The 25077-nt window shown below is 46.9% G+C and overlaps 1 protein-coding gene across 1 annotated transcript in view; it reads right to left on the bottom strand.

Annotated features, from left to right (window-relative positions):
• Nucleotides 1-25077, bottom strand: part of LOC126481724 (uncharacterized) — a 414263-nt gene that overhangs the window by 4573 nt on the left and 384613 nt on the right. Inside the window, exons 19-21 of the mRNA XM_050105677.1 lie at nt 13684-13829; nt 7852-8073; nt 389-599 (exon numbers count right to left, since the gene is read on the bottom strand). Coding sequence (XP_049961634.1) covers nt 389-599; nt 7852-8073; nt 13684-13829 — 579 coding nt within the window. The remainder of the gene's footprint in view (nt 1-388; nt 600-7851; nt 8074-13683; nt 13830-25077) is intronic.

The raw sequence follows: 25077 nt of genomic DNA, 5'->3' as shown, positions 1-25077 counted from the left end.
TGTTCGTTGTTCGTTTCGTTTCTTTATTAAAGTTGCTGTCTGCTGGTGTTCTTGTGAGATTTTATTCCGCATACTTCAAGCAGTATGTTCATAATATATCCGTGTCTTAGGCTGATATAACATTTCATAGTTTGGCAATACATGGGATATGACTTTTCAGAGTTTTACAGTCGGCTGAAGAATGAGTTTCCAACATTTTGTCCATTTGCTGCTCAAATAGGATACAATAATTATTGAACTGTCAATATTTTCCATACAGTCGTCCTCAGCAAACTGCTGAATGGCAGTCACGCCCCGCCTCCTGTCCGTGTGGAGGTGGAGTCACGTGACCGTTGTGGAGGGGAGACTGCAAATTCCGCTTGTCGGCGGCCTCCCCGCCCCAGCTCACCTGGCGACGTCGTGGCGGTCGTCGGCGGAGGCGGCGTGCAGAGGCGTGCGGCCCCTGAGGTCGCGCGCGTCCGCCTCCACCCCAGCGGCGCCCAGCAGCGCCTGCGCCGTCCCCTCGTTGGCCGCGTCGTGCAGGGGTTGGCGGCCCTGCGCGTCGCGCGCGCGCACGTCCGCTCCGTACTGCAGCAGCAGCTCGCACACCGCGCTGCTCCCTGAACACGCGTCATCCTCTTTGTACACTCACTGTATCCTACCAATGAATCAAAGTCTGTCATCATCTTTAACTACGACTGGGCCTATGTGATCACTTTATATCGTACCTCTACAAAGCACATTTACAGAAGGCATTTGACAATGTGGAGAGAAACACACACTGATATTTTTAAGTTATAGGAATAAAATAGAGACCGAAAGATTCTTTATTCGTGCAGAAACCAGACTGTAGTTACAAGTGTCGAAGGATGTGAACGAGATACAGCAGTAGAGGAGGAAGGGAGGCAGTGTGTGGTAGCCTATCATCGAAGTTATGTTTGTCAAGCAGGAAAGTAAATCGAGGAAAAATATGGAAAGGGAATTAAATGTGAGGGAGAAGAAATAAAACTGTGAGGTTTTCCAATGACACTGCAATTCTGTCAGAGACGGCAAATGGCAAGAAAGAACATTTGAATGAAATGGAAGTAGTGGGGCTGTGTACGTTCACACACAGCCGTCACTGTTGACACATTTCCCTCCATCCTGCGCAATGCTAACAGGTTTCTCCCCTCCTGCTCCTCCCCCCAACCCAATAAAATAAGAGAGTTGTCTTGGGTCATAAAATGGTGGGAAATTCAAGAAGTGGTGGGAAATCCAAAATAGCCCAATTGTTCTACAGGATTTCTTCCATTTCTATTGTATCACAACTCACAGTCCATTGTCCTGGGTGTAAACTGGCAGGAAATCCTAGATGGGCACTTATTCTACTGGTTCGAGATCCAATATGGTGGAACTGAAAATTCGGCCACAGTCCTGTGACATCGTAGTTCAAGATGGCCAACCTGGGAATATCAGCGCAGCCTCACACAGGTAAGAAACGAGCTTTCCTATGCTTGCAACTATTCATTTTCAACAACTTTTGAACGTCGTACAACTACACAATTTCAACAACTTTTGAAAACAACCGTCGAAACACACATGTAAATTAACGTAAATACAAGACTTTTAATGTGTAAGCAATTACCACTATTCGTGTGGTGTAGGATAGGACAGGAACATTTATTTATTCAAACAAATACCGTGTGGGCGTTATGGTCCAAGTGTTGAGCCACATGTCGTGATTCTTGTAGTAACAGCACCAACCACCACAAAGTCCAGAAGCCCCCCACATGTTGCCAGAGTTGTTTCAGGTACACTGTACAAGTTTTCTGGGAAGCTTTTACACATCCACCTTACAGTCCTGATCTGTCTCCATGATGTTTCCATGTTTTTGGGAAACCTGAAGAAAGACAATTTGTGGCCATCGATTTGCTTCTGACGCAGAGGTGCATGCTTGGCAAAATCATGTTTCCATGCGAAACTGCCAACATTTTTCCTTGAAGAAATTGACCATCTTGCTTCACAATGGAATAAATACAGTGTGTTTGAAAAAGAACTCCCTAGTTTTAATGTGTCCTAGAGCCTACACAAAGTGATATACACTATTATAGTTTGTGGTGTTTGATTCATCAACTCTCCAAGTTTGGCTCCCCTGCAGTTGGCAGGTCTGCTTGACCTTGAGATGGCACCAGTGCTGTTTTTTTCCTCTGTTTCCTCTGTTCCCTCAGTTTAGTCCAACCGTGTGTGCAGTGCAGTGCAGAGCAACTCGGCGACAATGTGTACTCCGCAACAGAAAGTGCTGTGTTTTATTCGGCTTGTGAAAACTGAGAAACTTATAACAGTGCAACGCAGGTTTATACGTCAGTATGGTGGTGAACCACCTACAGCAAAACCTATCCATCATTGGCAAAAGTCTTTCAAAAAAGCGGTAGTGTTTTGAAAGCAAAATCACCAGGTAGATCGAGAAATTCTGAAGATGTTGTTGAACAGATCCTTGTTTCGTGTGTTCGGAGCCAAAATAAGTCATTGACCAGATGTAGTCTACAATCAGGAGTGCCTAAAGGTACTGTGTATGATGTTGTGTGTAAAAGACTGAAGTTGCGGGCCTACAAATTGCAACTGTTGCATGAAATAAAACCTACTGATAAAATCGAAAGGTATGAGTTTGCTGTTGACTTTCTGCACAGAACTGATGATGATGTAAATTTTTTAAAAAAGATTCTCTTTTCTGATGAGGCTACATTTCATGTTAGTGGAACAGTTAATCGTCATAACCACAGAATTTGGGGGGGGGGGGGGCAGATCATCCACATGAAGTTATTCAGCATCAACGTTACTGTCCAAAAGTTAATGTCTGGTGCGATTTAATAGAAGATCGTGTGATTTTTGTAGAAAAAACAATAAACGGGGACGTTTACTGTGACATGTTGACAGAGACGTCTTTCCCCAAATGGACCAAATCGAGGAGGAAAAGGGGCCCATGTTTTTCCAACAAGATGGCGCCCCACCTCATTACAGTAAACATGTGCATGCAGCTCTTGACACTCGCTTTCCAGGACAGACAGGCTGGCCCAACACCTTGGCCACCATGAAGCCCAGACTTAAACCCATTGGAATTTTTCTTTTGGGGCCACATAAAAACTGTTGTGTAAAGTGGGAAGATCAGACACATCAACCATTTATGGGAAAGAATCGTCGTGGCAGTTGGGACAGTTACATCTGAAATGTTGGTGAATACGTGGCGGGAAGTGGAATATCGCCTCGACGTGTGCAGGGCAACAGATGGATCACACGTTGACGTCTACTAACATTAAACAAAACTTGAAGGAATTCTCTTTCATGATATTTACTCATTGATGTAATTTTTCATTAACTTCCCCATTAAATTTATACTTATAACGGGGGAGTTCTTTTTCAAACACCCTGTACATTGACAGTTATGACGACTATTTTTGAAACAATTAACCGTTTACTTACCATCTGTCTCGTTTTCTTTTGACTGTTCATTATACTTATATATACTTATACTCATATATACTTATATATACTTATATATGAGCTGGGTCGCTTTTGAAACAAATTGCACCAGCAAGAAACTGAACAAATCAATAACGCACTGGACCATCTCTGGGCCTTATACAAGCAGTTATTCGGCTTGGTATTCATTGATAGAGTTGTTGGATGCCCTCCTGAAGGATGTTGTGCCAAATTATATCTAATTGGCACGTTAGATTGTCAAAATCCCGATCTAGTTGGGGGGGACCTGCCCAGAATGCTCCAGACGTTCTCAGCTGGGGAGAGATACAGTGAGACTGCTGGCCAAGGTAGGACTGGGCAACCACGGAAGACAAGCAGTAGAAACTCTGCCCATGTGCAGGCGGGCGTTATCTTGCTGAAATGTAAGCCCAGGATGACTTGTCATGATGGGGCATAGAATATCGTCGACCGCCGTTCGGGGCATCTTCAGACACTCATTCAGCTGGGAATCTCATTGACTGGAGTAGAATTGTCTTCAGTGATGAGTTCCGCTTTGAAATGAGCCCCAATGACCAGCGAAGACGCATCTGGAGACGGGGGGGGGGGGGGGGGGGGGGCACCAGCCTGACTGTCGGCAACTGTACGGCCAGACAACCAGGAGTGATGGTCTGGGTGCCACTTCTTTTCCTGGCGTCTCCTATGGTTGTCATCCGCAGCACCCTTACAGCACACCGGTACATCGACGATATTCTACACCCTGTTTTGTTGCCCATCATAGCAAGCCATTAAACGTTCAAATGTGTGTCAAATCTTATGGGACTTAACTACTAAGGTCATCAGTCCCTAAGCTTACACACTACTTAACCTAAATTATCCTAAGGACAAACACACACACACATGCACAAGAGAGGACTCGAACCTCTGCCGGGACCAGCCGCACAGAGCGAGCCGTCCAGGGCTTAGATTGTAGCAAGATAGTGCCCGCTGCACACGTGTCTTCATGCGTGCCAAATCCTACCTTGGTCAGCAAGGTCGCCAAGCCTCTGTCTTTGAACAAGATGCTGAACATGGGCTTTACACGACACTTCACTATCTATATGAACTCCTAGACATTTGAACTGTTCAGTTTCACTATTCATATGCCCATCCTGTGAAATTAAAACGTCTGGTTTTGTTGAATTGTGTGTTACAAACTGTAAAAACTGAGTCTTGCTGCGATTTAGCGTTAATTTATTTGCTAAAAGCCACGAACTTTGTGATGAAATGCACTATTTGAAACAGTGCCAATATTGCACACAACATCCTTTCGTTACAGCGGCTTACAGTCGATCCTTATTTTGCTGCGCATCTACTTTACACAGATGAAGCCTGTTTCACCAGAGACAGAATGCTAAATACTCACAAGAGTCATGTTTGCGCTGGTAAGAATCCCCACACTATAGCATGAAGAGCCAGCAATAGGGACTGTCAGTCACCATGTGGGCAGGCATACTCAACGATTATATATTAGGTCCGTTTCTTCTTCCTCTCCACTTAAATGTACCGGTGTACACAGTGTTTATCAGAGACATACTACCTACATTATTCGGACATATCCCATTTGTTGCTCGCCAAGAGCTGTGGTTCGGACATTATGGTCCGCACCTCACTTTGTACCGAGGGTTTGTGACACCTAGATCGGATATTCCCTGAAAACTGTCCTGTTTCATGGCCATCATTTTCACCTAATCTCACCCCACTTGATTTCTTCTTGTAGGACCATTTATGATACACTACATCATCAAAAGTATCCGGATACCCGCAAAAACATACATTTTTCATACTAGGCACATTTAGCTGCCACCTACTGCCAGCTACTCCATATCAGCGACCTCAGTAGTCACTAAACATCGTCAGAGAGCAGAATCGGGTGCTCCGCAGAACTCACAGACTGTGAATGTGGTCAGGTGATTGGATGCCACTTGTGTCATATTTCTGTACGCGAGATTTCCACACTCCTAAACATCCCTAGGCCCACTGTTTCCGATGTGATAGTGAAGTGGAAACGTGAATAGACACGTACAGCACAAAGGCATACAGGCCGACGTCATCTGTTGACTGACAGAGACCACCGGCAGTTGAAGAGGGTCGTAATGTCTAATAGGCAGACATCTATCCAGACCACCACACAGGAATTCCAAACTGTATCAAGATTCACTGCAAGTACTATGGCAGTTAGGTGGGAGGTGAGAAAAGTTGGATTTCATGGTGGAGCGGTTGCTCATAAGCCACACATCACGCTGGTAAACGCCAACGACGCCTCGCTTGGTGTAAGGAGCGTAAACATTGGACGATTGAACAGTGGAAAAACGTTGTGTGGAGTGACGAATCACAGTGCAAAATGTGGCGATCCGATGGCAGGGTGTGGGTATGGCGAGTTCGCGGTGAATGTCATCTGCCAGCATGTATAGTGGCATCAGTAAAATTCGGAGGCTGTGATGTTATGGCGTGTGCCGGCCGAAGTGGCCGTGCGGTTCTAGGCGCTGCAGTCTGGAACCGCAAGACTGCTACGGTCGCAGGTTCGAATCCTGCCTCGGGCATGGATGTGTGTGCTGTCCTTAGGTTAGTTAGGTTTAACTAGTTCTAAGTTCTAGGGGACTAATGACCTTAGAAGTTGAGTCCCATAGTGCTCAGAGCCATTTGAACCATCTTTTTGTTATGGCGTGGTCGTGTTTTTCATGGATGGGACTTGCACCCCTTGTTGTTTTGCGTGGCACTATCACAGCACAGGCCTACATTGATGTTTTAAACACCTTCTTGCTTCCCGCTGTTAAAGAGCAATTCGGGGATGGCGATTGCATCTTTCAACACGATCGAGCACCTGCTCATAATGCACGGCCTGTAGCGGAGTTGTTACACATCAGTAACATTCCTGTAATGGTCTGTCCTGCACAAAGTCCTGACCTGAATCCTATAGAACACCTTTGGGGTGTTTTGGAACGCCGACTTCGTGCCAGGCCTCACCGACCGACATCGATACCTCTCCTCAGTGCAGCACTCCGTGCAGAATGGGCTGTCATTCCCCAAGAAACCTTCCAGCACCTGATTGAACGTATGCCTGCGAGTGTGGAAGCTGTCATCGAGGCTAAGGGTGGGCCAACACCATACTGAATTTAAGCATTACCGATGGAGGGTGCCACGAACTCGTAAGCCATTTCCAGCCAGGTGTCCAGATACTTTTGATCACATAGTTTATGTGAAAAGTCTTGAGTACCAGAGGCCTGTAGAGACTGAAGAGCATGTCGTGGCCCAAATTCTGGCTGCCTGCGACACTGTTCAAACGACATCAGGGATATTAGAACTCTGAGTGATGATACCACGCCTGTATTGACACTGGGAGGACACAATTTTGAACAACTGTTGTAAATATAGTGGCTTGTGAAACTTGTGGAGGTTACGGAATTCGTTGTTACTGCAAGTAGATTTAGAATTTACGCCACCTCTGACATCAGGTTGTGTGCGCCGTTACTATAGTTGCAGTCACGAACGAAGGCGGTCGTTCTGCGCGCCTACGTCACGCATACTCCGACAGCCAATGAACGTTCAGTGGTGTTCTGAGCGCTCTGCTCTGGATCCGCAGCTATTGCGAGTATTAAACGTGATCGTAGGAAGTTGTTCAGTGAATTTCTGTTTCATTCGTTGAGAGTTGTCGTCACTGATGGTGGTGGTAATTGATAAATTCTACATAAGCAAGGGAGAGACATAATTGGCAGGATATACGCTTCCTTCAAGCGAAAAGCACGCGCATGCGCGGACCGCAACTGTCGCTCGGAATCGTCAAAAATGTCGTTCCCGTCCGTGCCTCGACATTCGCGAACCGCCATCGTTCGTGGATCGGATTGTAGTCCGTCGACAGGGAAAATTATCTGGGGGTACTGAGGAGCGCTGAGCGTGAATCCTGTACGTCAGGATCAGGATTAGGAAGTTGGGACCCTTAGTCGGAACACTGCTTGAAGTTGAGGGGGAACTTGAGTAGAATATCGCTTATACCTTTCGACTCGGTCGTTTCCAGACCAGACTCCCTTACCTCAAATTAATAATTTACCCTTTTCCTTCATCCCCGAAAGTTTGTGACATCACCGTGACGTATCGAGGACGGCCTCGTGTTAAGGCGGGTCCACAATGAGCGCGCCGCGCCGCGCAGCGCAGTTTCCTGGCTGTTGTCGAGGCTTCGGCTCGCTCCATCTTCAGACCGCGCGCGCGCTCCAACTGGAACGCAGTGCGCACCTCGGAGGGGCGCGGACGGCGCACTCCTCTCTGTTGAACAGCTGTGCGCGGGGTCAGTAGCGCGGCGCAGCACGGCCAAGCGCAGCGCCCTCAGAGTGGACACGCCTAAAAGAGAACTGCGCCGCGCGCTCGCACGGAGCCGGTACTGACCTGCGGCGGCGGCGGCGTGCAGGGCGGTGCGGCCGGCCGCGTCTGCGGCTGTGGCGGGGAAGCCGTAGCACAGCAGCGCCTCGAGGACGCTGGCGTCGCCGCAGGTCGCAGCCCGGTGCAGCAGCCGCAGCCGCTCCGAGTCGTCCTCCAGCAGGTCGCCCGCCTCCACCAGCGTCAGCGCTGCCTGCGCGTCACACCGCTCCACGGCGCGCCACAGCGCATCTGTGCTCGAATCGGTAGGGTAAACACTAAGTTGACATCTTTCATTGTTGTACATTGTTACAAAACTCGTAAGACAAAGGGAATGCTGTGAGAAGGACTTTGCCGTCACGAAAGGCTAATAGTAAATTCTTAATTCTTGTCTTACACAAGATAGTAGAAAAATCTAAAATCGACGTTGTACTGCACTAAAATACGTGATGCACATGACAACACGTGGTCGTCTCTCAACCTCTCAATGTTAGTCTCTGATATACTCCATAGAACCTTGTCAGCCTGAGTTACTGGTTCACAGATCAAGTAACTGCTGGTGTACTGCCCAGCTGATGTGTCATTACTACACTCCTGGCCATTAAAATAGCTACATCAAGAAGAAATGCAGATGATAAACCGGTATTCATTGGACAAATATACTATACTAGAACTGACATGTGATTACATTTTCACGCAATTTGGGTGCATAGATCCTGAGAAATCAGTAACCAGAACAACCACCTCTGGCAGTAATAACGGCCTAGATACGCCTGGGCATTGACTCAGAGCTTGGATGGCGTGTACAGGTACAGTTGCCCATGCAGCTTCAACACGATACCACAGTTCAACAAGAGTAGTGACTGGCGTATTGTGACGAGCCAGTTGCTCGGCCACCATTGACCAGACGTTTTCGGTTGGTGAGAGATCTGGAGAATGTGCTGGCCAGGGCAGCAGTCGAACATTTTCTGTATCCAGAAAGGCCCGTACAGGACCTGCAACATGCGGTCGTGCATTATCCTGCTGAAATGTAGGGTTTCTTAGGGATCAAATGAAGGGTAGAGCCACAGGTCGTAACACATCTTAAATATAACGTCCACTGTTGAAAGCGCCGTCAATGCGAAAAAGAGGTGATCGAGACGTGTTACCAATGGCACCCCATACCATCACGCCGGGTGATACGCCAGTATGGCGATGATGAATACACGCTTCCAATGCGCGTTCAGCGCGATGCCGCCAAACAGGGATGCGACCATCATCATGCTGTAAACAGAACCTGTATTCATCCGAAACGATGACGTTTTGCCATTCGTGCACCCAGGTTCGTCGTTCAGTACACCATCGCAGGCGCTCCTGTCTGTGATGCAGCGTCAAGGGTAACCGCAGCCGCGGTCTCCGAGCTGATAGTCTTTGCTGCTGCAAACGTCGTCGAACTGTTCGTGCAAATGGTTGTTGTCTTGCAAACGTCCCCATCTGTTGACTCAGGGATCGAGACGTGGCTGCACGATCCGTTACAGCCATGCGGATAAGATGCCTGTCATCTCGACTGCTAGTGATACGAGGCCGTTGGGATCCAGCACGGCGTTCCGTATTACCCTCCTGAACCCACCGATTCTATATTCTGCCAACAGTCATTGGATCTCGACCAATGTGAGCAGCAATATCGCGATACGATAAACCGCAATCGCGATAGGCTACAATCCGACCTTTATCAAAGTCGGAAACGTGATGGTACGCATTTCTCCTCCTTACACGAGGCATCACAACAACGTTTCATCAGGCAACGCCTGTCAGCTGCTGTGTGTGTATGAGAAATCGGTTGGAAACTTTCCTCATGTCAGCACGTTGTAGGTGTAGCCACCGGCGCCAACCTTGTGTGAATGCTCTAGAAAGCTAATTATTTGCATATCACAGCATCTTCTTCCTGTCGGTTAAATTTCGCGTCTGTAGCACGTCATCTTCGTGGTGTAGCAATTTTAATGGCCAGTAGTGTATTTAATTGTGAGGGTGTTTGTGTTTGCCCACATGCAAATGGCAGGCGAGGTAACTGCACGTAAGATCATCAGGCAAAATGTTAGTCTCGTCTTAGACGAGCATACAGTTGATTCGTAACGCTCTATATGGTGCAGAACTGGTACCAGGTGGCCACATGTCTCTCCATCGCTGACCATTAGCTGTGGCAGTGAAACGGTGTGTGCCAGTAGATTCCATGGAATCAGCTCAGGAAGATGGGCAACGTAGGGGCTTGACGGCGTGGCAGAAGGGAGTTGTCATATTTGGACACTATGTATAAAGTTACCTGATAGCTCATGGATCAATGCTCCATTCATTTTCAGGAAATGGTGTAGGCCTACTTCTTGCAGCTATGTAACAATGGCTTTGAAAAGCTCCTGACAGGAGGCAGTGACAAGTGTCATGTATCGACAACAACAATCATTGCCTAACGTGGGAGGAGTTGCTGATGTCAGTTAATGCAGGTCCATATCGACCAGTTTCAGTGGACACGTTGGGAAGGGAACTGCATGTTGCTGACTTTTCGGGTCAGATACATCGCAAATTCTAATGGATCACAATGGCATATAAGTACCGCAGTGTGATGAACTGTGTTTTTGTCTGATTTCAGACGACATGGGGCACAGAGTGCACTGCAGGCCCAGTGAGGTGTGTTTAACCTGCAGCGTGTGGAGGCTGTACTCGGCTGGGAAGTGATTCTGTGATGTTTTGAGAGTGTTTTTTGTACCATGACTCGAGCCTACTCGTTCAGGTTCCTGTGAACATGAAGCAAAATGATTATGTGAACATTCTCACTCACCCAGTTTTCCCCTTGCTTCCTATACCTTTGTGATGAGAATGCTGTAGTAATTCCTGTCTTCAAAAATGGCAACAGACGTGTTTATAGCCATATGTTTCTGGATTGACGACCACACAGCATCTCGACTGACACGTTAAATCACCCAGTCTTGATTCCACATAAAATGCCTCTGACTACTTGCCACAGCAGGTGAAACACAGCAGTAAAGATCTCTACAATCTGATAGTTGTAAGGGATCTAATCGTCCATGAGTGGCTTCAGCTGAATTTGGCATATCTGTAGCAACTTGTGGAGTCTTTTTCAAACTAAAGCCATCATCAAAGTTTGAGGCGTGGAAGCGACAAAATTTCCACACAATCTTCATAAATCTTTGAAAACCACTTTAGCGCTGTGTACACATTCATACTGAAACAGTAATTGGCAAGTTGGTGCGAACTACAAAGTCAGTCAAAGGCTTACATATAATCCGTCAAAAACTCGTACAGCTACTTTAACTTCAATAACCTGGTAGCTTGCAGCCCAGTCGCTGGTTCAGTCAATAGGGTTCTGATGTGCAATTTCATCTAGCCCATTACGTCTGACATCTGGTAGATGCATCATAGGTTTTTTCCAGCAGCTAATTATTTCCTTGCTACCTACTTTTACATTTGTGTATAAGTTTATACATCCTTGCTATTCAGATAGGTCGGTGAAGCTCCTCATTCTTCATCATATCTTATGATCATCACCAAAGTATCTTTGTATGAACGTCTCAAGTTAAACCTGAAAGGATTCTATTTTCAATGTGATGTACAGATTCTGTCACATGGAAATATGTGAAATTACAGATATGTTGTGCTCCTGGCAAGAGCTACTCAGCAATTTCACGAGAGGCCATCACCACATAGCACAACTACTTGGCTGGCTCCTTCTCAGTTCTGAGCCGCTAATTGCGACTGCACTCTCCTCCCACGCCATGTTCATAAGCGCTCCCTATTAGTCCGCCGATAGCGTTGTCAGCTGCCAGAGAGGGCACTGTGAACAGTGGACTACTCCGCTTCCACCTAGTACTGATGCAGATGGAGATGCTTCTGCCAGCATGAACAAAAGACGATCCGGCACCGACACTTGCTCAGTTTCTGCAGTTAAGTTGTTCTTACAGTGCCAGCATTTCCTGCAATTACGCTACAGAGGATAGTTCCGTGTGTTCCTCAAAAAGGCAAAACTTCCTACTTGCGGAGCAACAGGTACAGCTAATCACTAGTGTTTGTGCATAGTACTTTCAGTCATAGTGACAATATCATAGACAGCCAAGAGACAGCAAAGTTATCAAGATTTCATTGTTTTAGGTACAGGACATCAAGTGTCATGCATCAGACTGTTACCAAAGTACAACTATTAATATACAGAATGTCTCAGACCATTTGGGTCAAACTGAAACAGGTGATAGTAGGTCCTCAACCGATTGTATTGAGCAATGCATAATGACTGTGTTATGGACATGCACAGCATACACTGCTTAAAACAACATAGCTCATAGTAATTGTTCAATGTGATGACTGCCAGTCTCGAAGGTACGTATTCCAAAGGCTCATGCCTTTATCACTCTTGCAAAGATACTGGGTGTTTGTTGTACACTGGAACAGGCAGTCGGTGCTAAACGACATACAACCCTGACCACCAGAGATATACAGTACACAAATTAACTCATAGCATGTGTGTCATGTGATGACCACACGCATTACACTGCCACATTAACCTGTGCCTGACAGACATCACTATCCATGGTGTCAGTTGTCCATTGCATCAGACAGATTGTCAGACCAATGGATTTTGAGCCCTGCATTCACTTCTGTCAATGTACTTGTATTATGCACAGCAGTGCTGTAGTGCTGAACTTAATACAGTTTGTATTATTCATGAATGGGGGCCTCGTTCACCTCTGATGATCTTTTAAAAACCGCAATGGCAGTGTCTGGAATGAGGACAATTCCTGTGCCCCCACATCAGTGACCACGAGCAACGATTCGCTGTCAGTGTGAGAGTGGGATTCGTCCAAGATCACCTAATAGCACTTTATTTGCTGCCTCCCCATTTAACTGGCCCTTGTTACCTGGTGTTCGTGCAATATCTGCTGCTGCAGTTCTTGGAGACTGTCCCTGTCACTGTCCATAAAAGAATGTGGTTTCAACACAATGGTGCACCAGCCCACTTCAATGTTACGTCCATGAGCACCTGAAAAAGACATATCCCGATCATTGGACGGGAAGGGGAGGTACTGTCCCATGGCCAGCACAATTGCCGGATCACACACATCCGGATTTTTTCCTCTACGGTTATGTCGAGACGTTGTTGTAAGAAACAAATGGTTGAAGACTTGCTTGCTAAGGTCCTCGTTGCCTGTCTGCTATTACAACAGATACCATGGATCTTCAAGAGAATGTGGCAGAACTTGATGCACTCTTGCCATGCAAGCACTGAGTCGGGCAGTCGTGACTTTGAACAATTGCTATGAGTGACTCTGTTGTTATGTGATGTGCACTGCGTATGTCCATAACACAGTGTCATTGGTTGTGGCCCCACTATCACTCATTTAAATTTGACTCAAAATGTTTGAGACACTCTGTATCCTGTTGATTATTTCTTACTGTGTTGCCATATTTCTGTTCGAGTGCTACTCTGAAGCAAATGTAATAATAGATTTTAGCCAGCATGCATGCATACTACCATCTTTTTAGTGAATTATATAGAAATACGTTTTCCACTGCTGTGGGTGTTTGGGTTGAATTGAGGGTAACATTCAGTTACAATATTGCAGCAATACACAACTCAGAACTTTCGCTAGTGAACAGACAGAACGCAGACCGTGGAACATGTGGTACAACTACTGTCAGACAGTCTCAAGGCGAAGACAACGCAAGCTGTGAGAAAGATTCGGAAAGCGCGAGAAATTACAGGAAGAGCCTCTCAGCTGGGGCCATTCAGCAGGTGCCAGCAAGACCTGCATGCTGAATCTGACTTGCGGCTTCAGACGCCCTGTACAGCTGCGAATTGGTCCAGCTGCTACATACCTTCGCCAGCTTTCTTGTTGTTCTTCATCATTATGGCTACCGCGCGAGTGCTTCCAGTGCTCGCCGCCACGTAGATGGCGGCGTTGCCGTCGCTGTCAGCGGCTGTGACGTCAGCGCCGTGGTGCACCAGCGCCGCCACCAGGTTACTGAAAGGTCAAGCACAGCCTTCTGTAGAAGGACACGAAGAAAGATGCATACCCCACTTTACTCTGCCTTCAAGGCTCTCCAACTAACTGAGACTCTCAAGGAAGCGCTGAAACGAGCTGTTTCAGTATTTGGAAAATTATATACAAGGTAACTCCCGAAACATACGGAACTGTTGTATGCAAAAATTACACATGATTTGAACCTCCGTGACAGATTAGCGCCGTGCACTGGTCCTGCTCGCATAGTACTGTCGGAAGTGAACCTGTAAGGGTGGGCCCTGAAATGTGATACCAAAGCCAAGTCGGTAAACCATTTTCCCGTGAAAGGCAATGGTTTATGGTTCGACTCCTGGCCTGGCATATAGTTTTAAACTGCTAGGAAAATTCATATCAGCTTTGGAGAGTGAAAATTCATTCTGGATACAGGCAATTTGTAGATGAAATTCATGTTCCATTTTGTTTTGTTTGGACAACGGCGAGTAATTAACTAACGTCAAAGATTTCGTTTATACTCGGTACTGGAGGCAGTCAGTGCCCACTTGTTGGAATGGGCATCTGAGCGTAAGGCTGTCCGTAGCCATGCAGTCTGAGGGCGCCTTGTCACGGTTGCCGTGGCTCCGCCCGTCGGATGTTCGAGTCCTCCCTCGGGCGTGGGTGCCTGTGTTGTTGTTAGTGTAAGTTAGTTTAAGCTACACCACTGGCCATTAAAATTGCTACACCACGAAGATGACGTGCTACAGACGCGAAATTTAACCGACAGGAAGAAGAAGCTGTGATGTGCAAATGATTAGCTTTTCAGAGCATTCACACAAGGTTGGCGTGGGTGGCTACACCTACAACGTGCTGACATGAGGAAAGTTTCCAACCGATTTCTCATACACACACAGCAACTGACAGGCGTTGCCTGATGAAACGTTGTTGTAATGCCTCGTGTAAGGAGGAGAAATGCGTACCAACACGTTTCTGACTTTGATAAAGGTCGGATTGTAGCCTATCGCGATTGCGGTTTATCATATCGCGATATTGCTGCTCACATTGGTCGAGATCCAATGACTGTTGGCAGAATATAGAATCGGTGGGTTCAGGAGGGTAATACGGAACGCCGTGCTGGATCCCAACGGCCTCGTATCACTAGCAGTCGAGATGACAGGCATCTTATCCGCATGGCTGTAACGGATCGTGCAGCCACGTCTCGATCCCTGAGTCAACAGATGGGGACGTTTGCAAGACAACAACCATTTGCACGAACAGTTCGACGACGTTTGCAGCAGCATGGACTATCAGCTCGGGGACCGTGGCTGCGGTTACCCTTGACGCTGCATCACAGACAGGAGCGACTGCGATGGTGTACTCAACGACGAACCTGGGTGCACGAATGCAAAACGTCATTTTTTCAGATGAATCCAGGTTCTGTTTACAGCATCATTTGTGTCGCATCCCTGTTTGGCGACATCGCGGTGAATGCACATTGGAAGCGTGTATTCGTCATCGCCATACTGGTGTATCACCCGGCGTGATGGTATGGGGTGCCATTGGTTACACGTCTCGGTCACCTCTTGTTCGCATTGACAGCACTTTGAACAATGGACGTTACATTTCAGATGTGTTACGACCCGTGGCTCTACCGTTCATTCGATACCTGCGAAACCCTACATTTCAGCAGGATAATGCACGACCGCATGCTGCAGGTCCTGTATGGGCCTTTGTGGATACAGAAAATGTTCGACTGCTGCCCTGGCCAGCACATTCTCCAGATCTCTCTCCAATTGAAAACGCCTGGTCAATGGTGGCCGAGCAACTGGCTCGTCACAATACGCCAGTCACTACTCTTGATGAACTGTGGTATCGTGTTGAAGCTGCATGGGCAGCTGTACCTGTACACGCCATCCAAGCTCTGTTTGACTCAATGCCCAGGCGTATCATGGCCGTTATTACGGCCAGAGGTGGTTTGTCTGGGTACTGATTTCTTAGGATCTATGCACCCAAATTGCGTGAAAATGTAATCACATGTCAGTTCTTGTATAGTATATTTCTCCAATGAATACCCGTTTCTCATCTGCATTTCTTCTTTGTGTAGCAATTTTAATGGCCAGTAGTGTAGGTTAAGTAGTGTGTAAGCCTAGGGACCGATGACCTCAGCAGTTTGGTCCCATAGGAACTTCCACAAATTGCCATAAGGCTTGCCGATTCGTACTGACAACACATGGTGAATACATAGAAGAAAAATTACACAATATTTGGCGGGTGACAGTCACCAGGCAGAGCTACCAGCTGGGCGTGCAGGCTGTATGCTGTTAAAAAGTTTCGTGAATTTTGTGGCTTGTCATTTGTGGGTTACAGTAAAAGAGTGGTTTCCATAAAACATTGGTTTCCATTAAAAATGGTACATAACGTGTTTTCCTTTGAGCATTATTTGTCGGATACCTTGAGCAGACAGTGTAGACAGATAGAGGGGATGCTGAAAAGTGGATCTGTAACGAATTTCATAAAGGTAACTGCAAACGAACAGCGCTTACATACGTAGTCGCTGTGCCCTGTGTTCTGAAAGTTTTAATTAGGAGCCGAACAAGGAAATCAGCGGCTTGCTGTCCATTATTAAATTGGATTTTCATGTCATGTAAATAATATTGAACTTCTTGACACTGTAAATAATGGCAAGTGCATAGGTTGTGAGGCAGAGAGAAAATGGCAGGTACGTTTCTAAGTGAGTAATAGTCTTCTGAGACATTGTGGACCACTTAGAACTAACATCCTTGAAGTGTAACTGGCTTCATGGGAAAGCTACCCGAGCCGTGTTGGCTACGAATTTGCTATTGTGTGTTATCTTCCCCAGAAATTATTGTAATTCCTTCAGATTTTTGCGGAAGTCAGATAATGTATTGCATTTACATGCTTGACAGTTGGATTTACCTCAGCTTTGGTTAGTATATGCCCTAACTAATGACACTAGGTTGGAAGAAACGACATTTATCGAGATGACAGTGTAACCCATTCGACTGGAGTCTATCAAAGAGTAACCGATTAACCGTAAACTGTTCCGCCTACACCAGTTCACACGTGGTGGCTGAAACTGGACAAGCTCTGCAATATACCGGCTGAGTCGAGGGGTTGGCGATTTGTGAATTGCAAAATTTATTTTCCGTAACTCACTTAGATTAAAACAGTTTCATACACTGTTGACACGGTGTTACCAAGTGATTGACTGGTATCATGTGAGAGGTGAGCTTAACATTGTCACTAACTGAACAATGAAAAAAGTTCAAGAACAAAAATGTTAGCTGCTAAGCGTGAAGCTACTACTGAAAATGTTAAAATTCTAGACACGTTTTTAGACCCAATTCGCACCGACGTTTGGACTTTGAGTGGCAGTGTATGCTCACTCTACAAAACCAGCCTCCATGCCTGCAGTGCTGGAGAGCGCAGAGCCAGTATGCAATGGCGGCTGCTCGTCATGTGCTAATGTGCTGCAACACACTGTAAATATTGCACTGAAACGGCGCCGTTTCTCTCCTTTTGGGATCCTGTATCCTATTCCAATCTCATCTCTACTCCCCCGAAGAGGACGTATGTGCAATATTAGTAATGTACAACAATTTAAACTGTTGCTTTGACGTGTTTATGCTGGACTTCACCAGTATATAGAATGAAGGAAACATGTTTAATTAAAAACTAATGTACCATCATAATTTACACACAATACAAACAATAGGCACATGGTAGGAATAAAATTGCTATTGTAATTATGGAGTAATTAACGAGTAAAGTTCGAACATTTCAAGTCATGGAGAGACAGCTATTTTTATGTTTTTTTTTAAGTCATAAATTGTTCATTCTCCTAACGGAAATATGACATGATGACTTTTAGAGAGTATCAAAACATGCTTAAGCTCTAATTGGTGTTAGTTAATACAACTGTAGTTACGACTATATAGAAATGTAAAATTTTATTTACACAAAATTTAATTAATTGAATCTAGGCCTTTCATTCAATAAAACTGATCGCTCTGTTAACCTGAAAATGATAGTATAATTTTACTTTTAAGTTAGTAAAATAATAGCCGGCCGGGGTGGCCGAGCGGTTCTAGGCGCTACAGTCTGGAACCGCGCGACCGCTACGGTCGCAGGTTCGAATCCTACCTCGGGCATGGATGTGTGTGATGTCCTTAGGTTAGTTAGGTTTAATTAGTTCTGAGTTCTAGGGGACTGATGACCTCAGAACTTAAGTCCCATAGTGCTCAGAGCCATTCGAACCATTTTACTCAAACTTCTCTACTTCTTCATGGAACATTTCGAAGGACAGGCACTGGACTCGGCGACTTGTAAACTTAAGCTGTGGTACAGGTACGTCGATGATACTTTCGCTGTGTCGAGCCATGGTGAAGAACAGCTCGGTGACTTCCTAAGGCACGTGTACAGCCTCCACACCAACATAAAAAATTGACCATGGAAGTAGAGAAGGACAAAAAACTACTATTTCTAGATGTTCTGGTCACAAGGGACGGCGAAAACCTGGGACACAGCGTGTACCGAAAACCGACACACACGAACCGATACCTGCACAAACTGTCAAACCACCACCCAAGCCAGAAAAGAGGCATGATTCATACGCTCGTAACGCGAGAAGGACGAATATGTGAGCCGCAGCACCTCAAACGCGAAATGCAACACCTGGAAAGTGTTCTGAGGAGCAATGGGTACTCCACAAGTTATATTAGAAGTGTAACGGAGCCAAACAGCCGGCGAAGTTAGCAATCAGAAAAAGAAATGTCGGGTACGGCCTTTCTGCCACACATTCCCAGAGTGACGGACAGAATCGGCCGTTTATTGCACAAACACGGCGTAAGAGACAATTTTCAAACCGACAAGGAAGATCAAAGAATGTCTTAGATCGGCAAAGGATAAAAGGGACCCACTTGCAATGTCGGGAATATACCGCTTACCACGCACATGCGGAAAAGTTTATGTCGGAATGACTGGACGATCAATCAGCACCAGGATGAAAGAACATACGCGACATTGCAGGTAGGGGCTGGTGGGGAAATCGGCAGTGGCAGAGCACGCACTGAATGAGACTGACCACGTAATAAAATTCGCTGATACGGAAGTTCTGGCTGTAGACAAGCACTATCACACGCGCATGCTCAGAGAAGCTGTACAAATACAAAAACACGCGAACAGTTTGAACAAGAAAGACGAAAGCCTTAAGGTAAACGGATCCTGGCTTCCCGTGCTGCAGCGAACGACCGTCGCAGGTAGCAAGAGGAGAACCGCACCGGAAATGACCGCGGAGAAGCCCTCGGACGTTGGCGCGCCAGGTACATATGGTCTGCAGCCGCGAGCTCGGCTCCAGTCCACCACCGGCAATGGAGGGTGAAGCTTTGACAATACCAGCCACTCGTGCTGGCGAAACGTCAGTAAAATCATCAGACGAACGTCGGCCGAAGAACCCGAGACAGAAGCAAATAGGCAGTTTGCCAACAACTGGCTACGAAAGCCTGAACAATTTTGTAAAGGCGAAAAGACCGAAATCCAAAAAGTTTGTATCCCGTACTTCAGTCGACCTGTGTAGATCAACTGACGAATAGGATGCTAATGCTAGCAAAGACGAAAAAGCAACATGCATAAGCCAATATGTAGGTCAACTGAAGTATGAGACACAAACCTTATGTATATCGCTATTTTCCGCCTGAGCGAGCGCGATACAAATTTTACCTATGCCGAGAATTTCGCCTTCGCTAGCACTAGTATCCTATTTTTCAGTTCACCTACATAGGTCAGCTGAAGTGCAGGATAAAAATTTTACTGTTGTCGATTTTTTCGCGGTCAATACTAATGCGATGATTTTCAGTCGATACTGTTGTAGCGGAGGGGAAAACGTTTGTATCCCATACTTCAGTTGACATATATAAGTCAACTGAAGTACGGGAACAAATATTACGTACGTCCGTATTTTCGCTTCCGCTCCGCTAATACTAGTACCAGCTGAAGAATAGGAATACTAGTAAAAGGGGAGGCGAAAAAAGCAACACTTGTAAAATTTGTACCCCATACTTCAGTTGACCTACACAGCTCACCTGGAGCATAGGATACTAGTGCTAGCGAAGGCGAAAAAGTCGACATACGTTAAGTTAGTATCCCGTCCTGAAGTTAACCTATAATGATCAGCTGAAGTTCGGGATACAACTCATATGTCAGCAGAGGTTCACCATTCTAACGTTACTTCTCTCCCTTTTTTTTCTTTCTTGCACTATGTGACCGTACAAGCTGGAGGGGGGGGAGGGGGGTGGGAGAGATTAGAGCTGCAGTTTGCCGCCGCAGAGCACCTGGTTGGCGAGCCGCCAGCGTCTATGCGGCGTTGGAAAAACCCGAGCACTTGGCAGGGGCGCGTATGGCCGTGTCTGCGCGCTTGGAGAAATTTGTATGCCAGAGAAAAGTTGATAAAACAAAACTAAGAGTGACACGGAGGTGCGAGTTGGCACTCATGGGCAGAAAAATATATAAAGCTAAATTATCTAGACGTGGCACAAAAATATCCAATAGTTTAAAAGTCATTGTTGCCTTAAAAATTGTAAATTTATGCAAGTCCATAAGCTAATAACTTGGCAATGCTTTGGCCGACTGATAGAAACTGTGTTTTTGCTAATAAATAAATTTAACGAGACCAAACTAGCGGCAGCATTCTAAGATTTAAAGCGGTAGATGAGTAATTAAGTATGTAGTTTTATTTGTTTTCTTATGTTTAATATCGAAAATCCGAGAAAAGCAAAATCACGCCACAAGAACATTATTTGTGAAAAAACGGTGGCAGATCAAAAAAAATTGGACTTTAAATTGTTATTTCCCGGAAAATTTCCATATTTTTCAATATATCGTATATGTTTTCATGTTTAGTTTTAGAATATTCATAATTTTTATCAAACTTTGGTTTGAATTAGGCAATCGCTTCGAGGGTGCATGGGGCGGCAATCTTTGATGACAGGGGAGTTGAATTTGAGCGATGCTAAGAGACGGACGTGCCGCCCACCTGGGGGTAGCAGTGGGTCGGTAGCCACGTTCGTGGACAAGCATGTATGTAGCGGCGGTCGAAAGCGATCACGTGGAGTGCAACACAGTGGATTAGGACAGCAGACTGTCGAGTGACGTGATCGCGACAAATGAATTTTATACTGAACTGTTGTAGCATCAGTTATTAACCGCCGCCCTTACGTAAAAGCCCGTCAGACTGAATTTTAAGTGTTTACTCAATATAATGAAGACTATTCGTGGAAAAATAAAAATAAACTACTTGTTCAAATTATAAATCAACGTGAAGGACTCAATATTTTTTAAATTTCACCGCACTACCTGCCTGCATTGTTTTTTTTATATTTTATTTCAGCTTTAAAAATTGAGCTTACGACAGGTGTGAGCTGGCACCCTATGACGAAAAACGTAACCAAACATTGAGACAAGCCATATCTCTGGGCCGCTCAATTAAGCCGAGTGTAACAAATATACACTCCTGGAAATGGAAAAAAGAACACATTGACACCGGTGTGTCAGACCCACCATACTTGCTCCGGACACTGCGATAGGGCTGTACAAGCAATGATCACACGCACGGCACAGCGGACACACCAGGATCCGCGGTGTTGGCCGTCGAATGGCGCTAGCTGCGCAGCATTTGTGCACCGCCGCCGTCAGTGTCACCCAGTTTGCCGTGGCATACGGAGCTCCATCGCAGTCTTTAACACTGGTAGCATGCCGCGACAGCGTGGACGTGAACCGTATGTGCAGTTGACGGACTTTGAGCGAGGGCGTATAGTGGGCATGCGGGAGGCCGGGTGGACGTACCGCCGAATTGCTCAACACGTGGGGCGTGAGGTCTCCACAGTACATCGATGTTGTCGCCAGTGGTCGGCGGAAGGTGCACGTGCCCGTCGACCTGGGACCGGACCGCAGCGACGCACGGATGCACGCCAAGACCATAGGATCCTACGCAGTGCCGTAGGGGACCGCACCGCCACTTCCCAGCAAATTAGGGACACTGTTGCTCCTGGGGTATCGGCGAGGACCATTCGCAACCGTCTCCATGAAGCTGGGCTACGGTCCCGCACACCGTTAGGCCGTCTTCCGCTCACGCCCCAACATCGTGCAGCCCGCCTCCAGTGGTGTCGCGACAGGCGTGAATGGAGGGACGAATGGAGACGTGTCGTCTTCAGCGATGAGAGTCGCTTCTGCCTTGGTGCCAATGATGGTCGTATGCGTGTTTGGCACCGTGCAGGTGAGCGCCACAATCAGGACTGCATACGACCGAGGCACACAGGGCCAACACCCGGTATCATGGTGTGGGGAGCGATCTCCTACACTGGCCGTACACCACTGGTGATCGTCGAGGGGACATTGAATAGTGCACGGTACATCCAAACCGTCATCGAACCCATCGTTCTACCATTCCTAGACCGGCAAGGGAACTTGCTGTTCCAACAGGACAATGCACGTCCGCATGTATCCCGTGCCACCCAACGTGCTCTAGAAGGTGTAAGTCAACTACCCTGGCCAGCAAGATCTCCGGATCTGTCCCCCATTGAGCATGTTTGGGACTGGATGAAGTGTCGCCTCACGTGGTCCGCACGTCCAGCACGAACGATGGTCCAACTGAGGCGCCAGGTGGAAATGGCATGGCAAGCCGTTCCACAGGACTACATCCAGCATCTCTACGATCGTCTCCATGGGAGAATAGCAGCCTGCATTGCTGCGAAAGGTGGATATACACTGTACTAGTGCCGACATTGTGCATGCTCTGTTGTCTGTGTCTATGTGCCTGTGGTTCTGTCAGTGCGATCATGTGATGTATCTGACCCCAGGAATGTGTCAATAAAGTTTCCCCTTCCTGGGACAATGAATTCACGGTGTTCTTATTTCAATTTCCAGGAGTGTATTTTAGTGCCATAGCACGTGGGGGCTCGGGCCAAACTATTCAAACTGCAATGTGTAGTGCCCAGTACCGTCCTAACTACACTCCTGGAAATTGAAATAAGAACACCGTGAATTCATTGTCCCAGGAAGGGGAAACTTTATTGACACATTCCTGGGGTCAGATACATCACATGATCACACTGACAGAACCACAGGCACATAGACACAGGCAACAGAGCATGCACAATGTCGGCACTAGTACAGTGTATATCCACCTTTCGCAGCAATGCAGGCTGCTATTCTCCCATGGAGACGATCGTAGAGATGCTGGATGTAGTCCTGTGGAACGGCTTGCCATGCCATTTCCACCTGGCGCCTCAGTTGGACCAGCGTTCGTGCTGGACGTGCAGACCGCGTGAGGCGACGCTTCATCCAGTCCCAAACATGCTCAATGGGGGACAGATCCGGAGATGTTGCTGGCCAGGGTAGTTGACTTACACCTTCTAGAGCACGTTGGGTGGCACGGGATACATGCGGACGTGCATTGTCCTGTTGGAACAGCAAGTTCCCTTGCCGGTCTAGGAATGGTAGAACGATGGGTTCGATGACGGTTTGGATGTACCGTGCACTATTCAGTGTCCCCTCGACGATCACCAGTGGTGTACGGCCAGTGTAGGAGATCGCTCCCCACACCATGATACCGGGTGTTGGCCCTGTGTGCCTCGGTCGTATGCAGTCCTGATTGTGGCGCTCACCTGCACGGCGCCAAATACGCATACGACCATCATTGGCACCAAGGCAGAAGCGACTCTCATCGCTGAAGACGACACGTCTCCATTCGTCCCTCCATTCACGCCTGTCGCGACACCACTGGAGGCGGGCTGCACGATGTTGGGGCGTGAGCGGAAGACGGCCTAACGGTGTGCGGGACCGTAGCCCAGCTTCATGGAGACGGTTGCGAATGGTCCTCGCCGATACCCCAGGAGCAACAGTGTCCCTAATTTGCTGGGAAGTGGCGGTGCGGTCCCCTACGGCACTGCGTAGGATCCTACGGTCTTGGCGTGCATCCGTGCGTCGCTGCGGTCCGGTCCCAGGTCGACGGGCACGTGCACCTTCCGCCGACCACTGGCGACAACATCGATGTACTGTGGAGATCTCACGCCCCACGTGTTGAGCAATTCGGCGGTACGTCCACCCGGCCTCCCGCATGCCCACTATACGCCCTCGCTCAAAGTCCGTCAACTGCACATACGGTTCACGTCCACGCTGTCGCGGCATGCTACCAGTGTTAAAGACTGCGATGGAGCTCCGTATGCCACGGCAAACTGGGTGACACTGACGGCGGCGGTGCACAAATGCTGCGCAGCTAGCGCCATTCGACGGCCAACACCGCGGTTCCTGGTGTGTCCGCTGTGCCGTGCGTGTGATCATTGCTTGTACAGCCCTCTCGCAGTGTCCGGAGCAAGTATGGTGGGTCTGACACACCGGTGTCAATGTGTTGTTTTTTCCATTTCCAGGAGTGTAGTATCCCATCCTTCAGTGGAGCTATATAGGTCAACTGAAGAATAGGATACTAGGACTCAAAGAAGCAATGTACTTGTCATTATGTTCGAAATATGAATGTACATGATATATGTCTGCCATCTGTTTTCTCCATAGACCATAGATAACATAGACTGCACATGACGTCATTTTACTGAAACCAACATCTAAATCACGTGACTCGGGGCACGAAACCGAGCATGTCATTAGGCATTTATAGTGCACAATTTATGACGTTTTTGTTACGGATAAAATGTTGTCCTGTTTGCTAGATGCAGATGTAAAGACCGTCACATATGCTCAGATTATATAGTTGTTTCGTATCCTGCAGGTTAGGTAAAGTGACGAAAATCTCAGTTGTGTAAGTGAATTACTTTAAAATACTTGCAGAGGTATTTCCATAAGTTGAAAGTTAGTATGGATGTTGATCCTTGGATGGAAAACTTCGTGAATGACTAAGATTTTGAGACGACATATCGTTAATATCTAGCTTACTACACCAGTATAATCGACGTTTTGTAATATATTACGCTTCCTATCTTGATATCATTTCGGAACCTGTACTGGTTTAAGCAGAAGTCAGAAAACGTACGTGCTTATTTTGTGTAAATACCTGACATTATGAACGTAAACGAATTTCCTTTCTTACAAAAGCTTACCAAAGCATTTACACATATTCATGCGGAATAGTTAGAAAACTAATGCTGCGTTCGGAATTGTTATTTTGTCTTCCATATCTGTGGAAGCGGCGAACTACAAGAATTGACAGTGGGAAAAAACAAGCATTCACTAAAGAACGGCCATTCTG

Source organism: Schistocerca serialis, chromosome 5 (assembly GCF_023864345.2).
Source record: "Schistocerca serialis cubense isolate TAMUIC-IGC-003099 chromosome 5, iqSchSeri2.2, whole genome shotgun sequence".
In the NCBI taxonomy this organism is placed as follows: domain Eukaryota; kingdom Metazoa; phylum Arthropoda; class Insecta; order Orthoptera; family Acrididae; genus Schistocerca; species Schistocerca serialis.
This window is presented reverse-complemented; position numbering and strand designations above follow the sequence as displayed.